Below are 12,466 nucleotides of genomic sequence, written 5' to 3' on the forward strand. Positions count from 1 at the left end.
TACTTGAACTTTTGCGGGTTTTCTATCTGTTCCTCATTTGGTAGATAATTAAGCCAAAAATGTGGATGAGAGGGTTTGGAACTTTATGTGCGAGCGCACATTACCGAGCCTCCTTGTTAGAAGTTATAAACTGAAAAAGGGTTTCGATCGATCTTTGTCAGAAAAGATCTCCTGAGACAAGCTGAAACTTTACCTAACGCATACAAGAAAAATGCGCGAGATCTAGCTTTTTCTGTTTCCATCGTGAATGGGAAGAACTGTGTTCCATTTCATGAATACTTTATATTCAAGAAAAGTTAATATAACATTTACCAATGCTTAAAAATTGATTTACTTAGTTGCGAGGTCAAAAATTGAAAAACTACAATTCTTTCGAAATTGTATTAATGATTATAGTTTTTGTTAGTTATACAGTCAACCTGCCTGTGGGCTTTTGTTCCGCTCAAGCCCAACAATTGGTTATCACCGTATCGTTTCCGAAGTTCAAATTGCAAAAACGAGCAATTTTTGATTTTTCGATGAAAACCTTTGTGTTCTATCTAATTTTTCAGAAAAATTGTTATCCAATCTTACGTGGCATGGGTGACGAACCAATTTAATTGATTAATGCAAAAACATTACATAGAAACTGGTAGCACTTCGAGTTACGCTATAGCTGTTAATTAGATTAATTTACATGCAAGATGATATATCGAGAATAGAGTACAGATCATTGATAACAAAAAAAAAACTTGGACAAATGTAACAAGCACCAATGTTTTTCAAATCGCAGTAGAAATTTTGATGCGTAAAATGAAATATCAAAAACCGCAAATCTTGTATAAAATGACCCAATCTGAATAAGTCATAATATCTGATTCTATCGAATAATTCTCCCCAATTTATTAGGAACCGTGATTCAAGGCCACAGAGCAACTTTTTCTAATATAGTTATGGCAATCACAAAAAATATCAAAGGATCCTTTCTCTGTCGGCCTACAGCTAGTATGCATAAAATTTCCATGTCTCTCGCGTGTCACTTGTTACATTGTATCGTAATACACAACAGCGCATAATTTTTTAAGCTTGAAGACATAAACGACGGAAGTGATATATGAAGTCATTATAAAAAATTATGGTGACTAAAACGTGTGCACTAACGTGTTTGTTGTCTATCTGCATCTCAATTCGTCTCTGCTCACTCAGCAATTGTTTTCTCATTGCAGACAGCTGTCTGTTAACCTCCGCCCTACTCGCATCTAAAAGTATTATAATTAGTTAACGCTCAATCGCACTTTTTTAAAGACAGACGAACGAGAAAGACACCAAAAGTATAGAGCGGCAGCGTAATTAGTAACAACATCTTAGCACTGCATATTTTCAAAGATTAAATTCAGACATGGGTTTGTCAGAAATGGCTGTAGTCGATCGCTAGGGCTGTAGTCGATCACTAGAGCTCATGTATAAAAAAGTATAACTTTGTAATTTTCCTTTGTTTTTAGTCAAACCTCGTCTCATTCAAAATCGACGCCTTCAGCCGACAGTTTGAAGCCTCGAAACGAAATCCTGCAATTAAAATCCAGAAATTGCCATGCAAAAGACCCAAGGCAATTGCGACAAAAATAACAGCACAAAAATCTCGTTTTAAAGAGAGCAAAGAAATAAGTTGCATTCGAAGATCAGAAGAAAAACATTAAGAAATGACTAGAAAAAAAGTGTGCTTTTTGTGAATGGAAAAAGTGATCATTTTAAATGCGAAAATGTAGCACAATAAATAGGCAGGATCTGTATGTAGTCAGTTAGGTTTTGAATAAAACTTCCAATTCAACGCTCAAATATGTGAGGCAAAAGCTCACAAATTCACAATAATGTACGACTGTAACCTTCCAACCCGCAATAGAAAAATAGAAATTAAAACAACAAAAGTATTTTAGTTTTCTCTAAAAACAGATTGCCGTGTACAGATTGCCAAAAATTAGCCTTGATCGACTTGTGGATCGATCGACATTCGGATTGAATCGCGCGGAAAAGAAAAAAGAAAAAACTGACAGCCTAGTTTTTTCATTGTCAAAACTGTTCTAATAGGGTACGCAGTTTCATTAGACCCGATCAACATGGTTGTTTCAGCATCTCAGTTAGAGAACAATAAAATTAATACTAATACTAGTTATACGTACTTTCTAAGTAGTTTGTAATTTATTGCACTAAGTCAGAAGTATGAAAGTGGTAACTTAGGAAAAAAAGTTTTAAAAAGTTAAACGAACTCAGAAAAACGAGAACGCCTAAATAATAACCATTTCAGTAGAGGATATAGGTTATTAATTAGCCTAAGGGTAGTTTTGAGGCCTTTATTTTTGACAAAAAAAATCCACAAAATGTTGTGATTGGAATTAATTTTTTGATTGGAAAATATATACAGGCGATCGTCGAGCTATAATTTTCTGCACAGACGCAAGGGGAGAATAATGAAAAACATTTTCTAACAAACTGAAGCAGTTTAATGAAATTATAGAGGGAATGTGAGGCGTATAGCGTACAGGAAAAACGAAAAATTTTCCACCATTTCAAGAGTCGTTTTTCAACGGAAAAATAGAAAAATCAAATAATTATAATGCATATACTATACAATACCAATCAAAATGTATCTAAGCTTAAGTTTGGCGCAAAAAATTTATTTTGCTCTTCGACAGAAAAAAGTAAAAGTCTCTTGAAGAATTGATTGAATCTTCATGAGACTTTCAATGGTAGAAATTGTAAGCCACCGCAAATTCTCCCCAAAATACATCCAGTGGCCGAAAATGACTAAACCAAACAATTAGGCCTACATAAAAAACCTGACAGCCAAAATTATTAATTGTTGCACAATAAAACATAGGGTAAAAAAAACTTTGAAAAAAGGAAATGTGTAGAAAACCTCTTTTAGTCAAAAAATAGTCATGTCCCAAACCTGAAAAGGAAACAAAAAGATAGTTACTCAGATTTCTAAACTGTCTCAAATTGGTCCTAAATTGTTAAGTTGCGTCGCGCAGATTAATTATCAATCTGTACAGCACTAGTTTTCAACTGTAAAAGAAAGATTACCAAACGAATTCAATATATGTCCAACCACGAACAACGTAAATTTGCTTCAATGAAGCAGAACCGGTAGACTACAGAAAACCGACTTGCTTGCCGAAAAATACAGATAGAAACAGTTAGAGAAATGGGTCCAAAAATTATTCGACGCAGCTTAAAATACTATGTAAAACATTCAGGGATAAATTAATATAGGTTTTAAAAATTTGCTCCGCGCAAGCTTTTTATTAGGGGCCTTTAGTACAGTTTAGAGTCATATGCAATGAAACTGAGAAAAATGAACTGCACATGCATGGTAATTCAAAACCGGAAATAAAAAACAAAAACCGATTTAAAGAAAAAAATATCAACAAATTTCCAAATCAAGTACACGTTTACCTATTCGTGTTAGCAAAAACTTTTTATCCAGTACTAACTTTTTTTACCGGAAAAATCGTTGATGAAACAAACGAAAACTTTCGAAAAACATCAAACTAATATCTTGAAATTAGTTTGATAAGAAAAGTTTTGAAACACGAATTAACCGAACATCAAAACCTAGCTTTTTCCTCAAACGCTACACATTCCTACTACTGCCTGTAAAAACTAACGCCAAGTGTCTACCACGCCAAACAAAACATTAAAATAAAATAAAAACAAAAAATGCATCTGATAAACGGAGGGCTTATGCAATACCTTTTCAAATCATCAAGAAATTCTAAAACTTTTTCAGCAATTCCAAATCTTTTAGAAAAAGTTTTTAAACTTATTAGCACGAGCAAACAACGTTTTACGAGCTCATCAATTTGTTAAAAAAGAAAACAGATTTGCCCAAAAAACAGTTTGAGAATTACTAAGAAAGTCAAGAAGTGGAAACAAGGGACCAAAACCTTGAAAAACGGAGCGAAAATGACAGAACAAAAGTCAAATTCAAAAAAGGCTAGCTTTCTTTTATTTATTTTCAACGCCCAATTTATTTCTTTTCAACGCCCAATGAAAAATTGAACAATTGTAGTCAATAAAAAAACATTTTTGCCAAAACCAACAAAAAGCAAAAATTCCTTTTATAAAAATGGAAATTGTTCAATGAGCTGCCACAAATTTGACTGCCACTTTCTTAAAATCAGCAATCACATTAAAAACTTCAGAATTGGCTAGGGCAAAATGTCATTCTATCAGACAAAACTGGTTCAGAAACACTTAATCAATGATGAAAATTAAAAATTAAACAAAAAACTTAGGAATTCAGGCCCAAACATTGTTGAAAAACGCAATTTTTTAAAACCAAAACAATAATAAGCTCTCTATCATCAAGTGTTTACTCTAAAACAGTTCTAGCATTATCCACGCTATTAAAAACAATGTTTCAAAATACTAAATCGAAAAGGAGAAAGGGGCTAACCTTCTAAAATCGGCCCATTATACACTCAAAAAAACTATTTAAAGTCAAACAGTCATTCAACTGGGCGTATGAAAGAAACTTCAATCAATCAGCAGAAATTTGTTCATTGCGGAATTGTTAAATCTATAAATTTTCCACATGCAGAAAAATATTTTAAAACATAACCTGAGAAAAACACAAAACAGCAGGACAAGTAGTGAACATTAATTATAAAAACTTCCGTTGACTAAACAAACGACTGGACCATGAAATGACTAAAGAAAGAAAAATTGATTCGGAAAGCATTAAGGAACAACCAGATCTAAAAACAGTAAAAACAGGAATAAAATTGCAGCACGTGAACAAAACATCAGGACCGAGAAGACGAAAATTTGTTCACACACGAATTTCTTATACTTAAAATTTTACACTTACTCTTAAAATTGAAGTGAAAATTTTAAAGTCGCAAAATTAATGGCTTTATTCACTCGACATGAGGTTCCGGTATGACCAAAATCACTACTCCAATTTGAGTTCAAAAACCACGAAAGTGTATGAACAGATCTTTGAAAAAGACTGCACCCCCAAAACAATTCATATTCTATTGATCGACAGAAAGCCAATACTCCTGTTCGAGTCGTAAAAAATGAGGAACTCAGCAATATAGCTTCGCTCAGGTTACAGCCTGGCAGCTATTATAAAAATAGCCGCATACTCGTCAACTCTGTACACTTCGACAAGTGTATTTTACTCATTTCTTCATCAAAGTTACCAATATACCACTGCGTAAAAAATCAAACTACTGACTCACAATTACTCTTGGGTCAATGCTTCCAATATATTTCGCACCAATACAAATGGGATCTATTCGCATTCCCCGAGTGCAGTTTACAACTGACAGACTGTGAGTTGTTACATACCACGTTACTACACTATAGCGCGTATACTTTTTACGCCCACAAATAAGAGGGTGGGCAAAAAAGGATAAACTCGAAAATTAGCAATTCCGAAGCGTGCAGACAGTGACTGACCTCTTTCAGGGTTGTTTCTGTTGGGTGCTTTCGTCAGTCTGACAGGGTGGGAGGGAGGCATGTCAGGGGATCCACTTGCTTCCTGAAAAAAATCATCATCATCAATCAACCAATCAAACAGTCATAAAATTTCTCATGAATGAGGAATTGGACACACACTCAAACTGAACCCATACTCTAGTCAGACAGCGCCAGTTAACATGCAAGATCTTTGTTAAAATCCTGCAAGACCTCTTCAGCATCTCTCGGCATTCTTGTAAGATAATAGTTATTTGCCACTTTCTTACTACATCTCACAAGATTACCATTATTTGCACACATTATTACAAGACCATGTCAGACAAACGTCAGAGTAGCACTAGGGTGTAGCATCATTTCAAATGGTAAAATTCTATACTATAACTATGCCACACACACCACATCTATGATAAACTATTAGGGACTTCAGTTTGCGTTTTAAAATGGAAGTGATCGAAAACGATAGTCTTTTACAAAAGGAAGCTCAAGTTCTGATTCAAATCCTTGCTCTTTAGGATAAAAAATGATTATGATTTCAGTGGCGAAAACTTGACACAATAAAAGCAGACATCAACAGCCAAACATAGACTGTTTTCACCATATAAGACTCAATTTTCAACAGACCGAATGAAAGTTTAAAACTCAAACGTTGCTATACCTAATTTACCCGTCGGTTACAGCAGATATTGCAAACCAGGTATGCAGAATTGTCAAACCTTCGCCGTGGAAAACAGACGATAAAAACCTGTATGAAATCAAAAACCAGTTTTGGAAAAAATCTCCACTCAATATGCGATAGAACTTGAAAACGAGGTCATGATCCCAGCTGGTCGATATTGCAACAATTAAACACCACACTTTAGTATATCTTGCTTCATAAACGCAGCGCTGTGCATACTAAATCTACATTGATACTATCTTTCAAAAATTTATCTTTAGAAATTAATATCTAATGAAATCTAACAATTCACAAACAAGACAGCGGGAATGAGTGCCAAAATTCAAAAATGGGTTTTTCAAAAACACCAAAGCACTTCAAAACACCCGACTCACAAAAATTACTTTTGTCTTCGAGTCTGGTCTGTAGACTTTGTCCAAAAGTGGACTAGACTCCAGCATGAGTTCAGGCGAGTTGCAATCATTTGAGAAAATGTCTTCAATAGTAATGGGAGCCTTTATAGCTCCAGTGTTCTTATGAGGCGCTTTGATCTCAGTTTTGGGTTCAGTGTCCCAGTTTAGTAGCGCAGAGATGGGTTTTGAGGTTAAGTTGCGCAGAAACGGGTCAGAAGACAAACTGAACATTGTCTGAAATTCAAAACGAAATTATTCGTTTATATACATATTTTCTTTGGCCCAAAATAATTTATCATCGATTTAGCATTTGATATTTTTCTAAATGGAACATATTTAAAAAAAGGAAACCAAAGCTTTTGGTAAATTAGAAAGCATAGGTTTTGTCTCTCAATTAATAAGCATAATCCTACGCTTATTTGGCGTAAGAATAAGTAAATAATGTTTTTCGCATTAAAAGAAAAAAAACAGCACTAAACAATATTTCTCTATAGCACCACAAATATGTAAAAAAAACCTGAAAATCTTGTATCAGTGACCTCATAAAACAAATAGACTTGCTTGGCTAAGTATCAATGACCAGAAAAAAAATTGCAGTTACTGCATCTCATAAAATAGATACATATTACAAATTTATCCTTGTTGAGTAATCATCCCAGAACTCTTCGTTTTCGACTTTTTTAATCCACAATCCAGCGGCCATTGATTACGGTTGCAGGCAAGTTTTGGCAAAAAAGAATTAGCTATATTTTCCCTTTAATAGCATGTTTTCATAATCAAGTTGCTTGTGCAAATTAGGCTTATAGCGTTATAAAAAAAATCTTTAAGATAGACAAAAGAGCAAAATTACTTCGCAAAAAAGTTTGTAATTGACTGAATCCGAGCTTCTATTGTTTTTCAAGTTTTATCAAATAACATTTTCCATTACGGATTTTCTGTGTGACTGTTATTTTTAAAGTTTTTCGTTTTAAAGCAGATTACACAAACAAAAACAACATAGGTAAAACATTTCTTTAATAAGTTAAACTATTTGATATATTTATTGGGTTTATATCGATACAATCACACAAATTTTGTCGGAGACAAAACTTTCAAGGCAATCAATTTACAAATTGTATCTAATAGCATAGGTAGAACATAGCCGACTAACATCGGACGAATTGCCCTCAGACGACCGGCAAGCGATTGGCTTCGTTAGTATACAGCTGGAACTTAAGGATGAGGGGAGATGAGCAGAGTGAGGGAGAAGTCAAGCGATGGGGGAAGGGGGTAGGGTTGAAAAGGCTGGAAAAGAGCGACCCAATTCGCTAGGGGGAGGAGGCTGGACAGGGGGAGTATTGGAGGTTCTTGGCTTTTACGATTAGGAACCGCCCTTCTGATTTAGTGGTCTCCTCAAAACTGTTTTGGCGAATCGCAGTCTTAGAAAATGGAAAGGCATAAGGTTCTAAGATAACTTAATGCACTCCGGGCGTTCCCTGTTCATCCCGTTTTCGAGGAGGAAAACTCAAAAGGTCAAACCAAAAATCGGTTACGCAACGAATCGCATAAAAAGACCACAGAACTAATATAGTTGTTACAAACTTCGTCTGAGAGCAATTAATAAAGAATAAGGTCAATTTTTTTATTAAGTTTCAACGCCAACTGCAACTTTTCTTGGCTCATAGGCAATTTGGGTTGGTATTTTAGTTGCTGTCCCAGCCTTAGGCTTCACTATCATCGGTTTCAGACGAAAAAAATTGTTATGCTCAGGGACTTCGGCAACAACTTTTCTGAACGTAGGAAACCTTCAGTGCCGTTCATTCGGTTTTAAAATGGTGTTAATCATCATCATAAACTTTTTCTAAAAAAATGATGTAAATGCTTTCTAAAGTTAAATAGCAAATAAAGAGACGATAAGAAAGAGAATACAACTGTTAAATTTTGGTTAGATCAGATCGGCGATTGCGAGATATAGCCGTTAACAGCCGTCAGATAGGGAACGTATCTAGATTAAATTGCATATGGCTGAGAAAGTTGAAAAAAATTTACCAGGTACCAAAGACGGGAGGTTGTTGGAAAAAAAATCTACACTGTCTTCAATGTTATGGTATAAATTAAGCGTGTCGGAACTTGATATGTAAACTATGAATTACCTACACTCTTTGTTTTACTAGCATTTAAAAACACAGGTACTTAAACGGACAAAAATGCTAGTTAAAGCAGTTTCTGCCAAGTCTCCAATTAAAAACAAAATTTTGGCAAAAAAATGCATAAAAGTACATTTAAATTCCAGAATTTCAATAAAATCCGATTCCATTTTAATTTTCTTCTGAAAAAAATCTTCACTAATGAATGTTAAATCCCACCACTGAGGTCAAATTATGATGAAATTAAATGTCCCTCGTATGATCAATCTATTGTATGAATGCTTTACGACTATAAAACAACAGGTTCCAAAATTGTTAAATTTAAATGCCTAAAGCCGAAATAATAATGCCCAATGAAATATTGACACATTTCAAATTCAACATCAGAATGGTACAACTATCAGCACAAAAAAATGATCCAGACTAAATTGATCAATATTTGATAGAAAATTCTAAGAAATCAAGTTTGTGCGTTTGAACACGATCGTCTATTCTACAATCTATCTAAAATGAAAACTTAGATTGACCAAACTTACTAACCATTAAAATGGGCCATTAAAGGTCTATAGAAGTTATCAAAAAATTGGTTTTTATGATCTTGCTAGGGTTCGTATCAAGTTTCAATATATGGTACATATTACGGGTAGTAAGTTTAACAGTAGTCGCTGAGAAAGAAAGGCGAAAATTTCTACGCTGCAAAAGGTACATTTGATCTATTAAATTTACTCGAATATGTCACTGTTGTCCACGATTACTCTTAAAAACGTGTCAATTAGACATAAAACAAAGAACACAATTGCATGAAAGGCACTCGTATAACTGAGGATTGAGAAAACAAATCGTAGGCTAGCTGCTTTTAACAATAAGATAGCTCTTGAAAAAATTTGATCTCTAAATCGTCGTTCTTAAGTAATTAATAAATTCACGAAATTAATTTCAGGCCAATAGGTGCTTTGTCACTGTTGTCACAAACGCTTTAAAGTGTCCCTTTTGCACCGTAATGATTAGCATTTATCTGTTGATGGAAAAGTTCTAGCTAGTGTCGTTGCTATTAGTCAACTTTTTCCTCAGGGCAGGAACAGGCGGGGAATCCGTTTGTCTCTGCACGCAGCCCAAACAACACAGCACAAATTAAAAATTGCAGTCAGAAAAATAAGATCTACTATGCAGCAAATATTTTCTCAAGGTTGAAAGAAAGCTGCTCAGCCACTCAATGCCTTCGCGGCTTTACCCGTTATTGTTTTTGGGGACGAAAGGTTAAAAGGATCAGACGAAACATTGCTCAAGCGAAAAAATGCATAGAAGAGACAACAAGACTAATATAATTGCTACACACTTGGTTTGAGAGCAATTAATAAGACTCGACCATTACAAAAATGGAAAAAAAAACAAATTCAACAATTTTCTAATGAATACGCTTAATTATACTTCTATAAGGGTTCAAATTGCAAAAAAAATCAGATTCAGCAAAGATTACATTTAAAATAAAGGCTTTTGGAAAAACTAACGATAACAACTTCAAGAACTTATCTAAACCTCATTAAAGATTGTTTAAATTTCCCTCCAATAAATTTATGTTCAACAGAAGACGCATATAGCGTTGTGAACTCTTCAGAAAGTAAGTTTCGCAATTTTAGCATTTATAGATAAGCTTCAAGGATAAGCAGATTTTAGGTTTTCAAGATTTGTCATGAACTGGTTCCGCAAAACATTTTGGTTCGAACCTCCAAATTTATCTGGGGTTTAAGGACTTTATGCTACACTGGCTTTTTTGTTGAGTAAATTTTTGCCAATAGCCTATTTAATGGATAGATAGAGTGCTATAATTGAAAAGCCCTTGAAAAACTCAGTCAATCTGTCGAAGAACCATTTTCAGTTTTTTAATTTTGAAAAGAGGATCGGCATATTCAAAATTGTTCACTTTCCGGGCTTTTTCACAATCAGAAAGCTTAAAAGTGACCCAGTTTGATTTCCAATTATTTAATATTCCAGTATTTTATAATAGCAGCGATAGTGATTGCCCTACGGAGCTATTATTGGCATCCTCCTGTAGTTTTAATAAAACTCTATTAGGGCTATCAGTTTCGAACGATCGGTTCACACATTTTTAAAGTCAAATAATCAAATAATTTTAAGGAACGAAGTTTTTCATTGTCATCTTAAATTAGAGCGAGGTGACTTCTGTCTCCCGTGTTTTTGTTGTTCACTTTTTCTTGAAAACCACTAATTGCTCCGACCCAATTGGGGGGGGCAGGAACTATATACTCAAATGGGTTTTTTTGTTCAGACAATTTTGGCCGATCGATATAATCATCGTAGAAACTTGTGAGTGGTATCATTAAAAAGCCCGTCCAGCGTAGAATATGGAATTGAAAAGATTTTTTCAATTTTCGCTTTTTATAGGGAGTTATCGAGGCTTAAAGTTTTGTGAATATTTGACGTAATTCAGCTGTTTTTATTCATATTTTCGGTATTTTTGAACTAATTTTCGTCAATTTTTGCCAAAATTTGTTCAAATTTTTACAGTAGTGTTATTAATTTTATCTCTAAAGATCGAGTAGGGTTGATGAATTCTTCGATCCGAGATTTTTGGCTAGAATTTTTGATAAAGTTTTCGAAATTCGACTTTTTTTGGGACCAAATTTTCTTTTTTAACCCACTTATTTTAAATTCGCTGAACGTAGATACCTTATAACTGCAGCCATATTCATTTTAAAATGACAAACAAACAAGCTAGTTCTACACCCGCTGGCTTACAGAGTCTTCTGGAATCATTATTTTGCCAGTTTTGTGCGAATTAAAACTCGATAAGTATACAAAGTGCAATTTTGTTTTTGACAAGCTGAAAGATTTTGTTGAAAAATTGTTCTATTTCGCATCCATTTGAACAAAAGAGTACTTTAGACTCGCAGTAACATTTAGGCTGATCTTTATCTTGCCATGGATCCTTACGAGAAATATTTTAAAAAAAAATTTAATTGGGGCGCGTCTTTTCAAATGATTTCCGCTATGTCAAGGTTTCTATGTAACTTTTTTTTTACTTACAAGAAATTAAAATCAGGGCTCAATGAATGCCAGATACTATTTACAAAAAAGAGGACCAACAAGATTATATTACGGTTCCAGAATATGCTCACGGTTTTTGTGGCTCTGACGAGTTGTTTTCGTAAAGAATTTTTTATGTACTTCTTGAATTTTGCTTTGATTTGTTATCTTGTTTGTAGTGAAATGACTTATTGTCCCCATTCGAAGATCAAGTTAATTTTTAGGAGGTATTATTGAATCTAGACAATTCGTTCAGTTGTTATCTATTGTCTGTTATGACATTGCATATAATTGATTTAAGAAAATATCGGTTAATTATTGAACTTTGCCACTATTTTATCTTATATCTCTCAACATCGGGCGCAGTCTCAGTAAAAACAATCAAAAACTAATTTTCTGTGTATAAATTAATGTTCGTAATGGTTTTATAATCAATTAATGGTCTCTTTATTTTATACTACGCGTTTTACAGTTTTTTTTAGCTTAATTGCCTTTTTTATGAGTTTATTTTGTTTCCTTGTCAAACTATCATTTTATTGACCAGTCCAATTGAAAGAAAGCATAGTAGCGAAAATAAACAGCGTTAGAAAAAAACCTATCTGGATCTGTTAAATGTTTTAGTTATATAGTTCAGGCTTTATGGGCTGAGACACAGTTATCTCGCAAACTTTAAATGGATTTTTTCGCTTTGCCCATGTTTGTCGTTTTTTTGTTGTTGTACGCCATGTGACTGAAAACGATAGGTCTCAATTGCATCTCCA

At 34.0% G+C, this 12,466-nt stretch overlaps 1 protein-coding gene across 1 annotated transcript in view; it reads right to left on the bottom strand.

Moving 5' to 3' along the window:
• LOC142344307 (uncharacterized) overlaps positions 1-12,466 on the bottom strand; it is a 106,958-nt gene that overhangs the window by 34,000 nt on the left and 60,492 nt on the right. The window contains exons 28-29 of the mRNA XM_075395895.1: positions 5,446-5,527; positions 1,141-1,238 (exon numbers count right to left, since the gene is read on the bottom strand). Of these exons, the coding sequence (XP_075252010.1) occupies positions 1,141-1,238; positions 5,446-5,527 (180 nt within the window). The remainder of the gene's footprint in view (positions 1-1,140; positions 1,239-5,445; positions 5,528-12,466) is intronic.

This window comes from Convolutriloba macropyga, chromosome 8 (assembly GCF_964194025.1).
Source record: "Convolutriloba macropyga chromosome 8, txConMacr16.3, whole genome shotgun sequence".
NCBI lineage: Eukaryota > Metazoa > Xenacoelomorpha > Acoela > Convolutidae > Convolutriloba > Convolutriloba macropyga.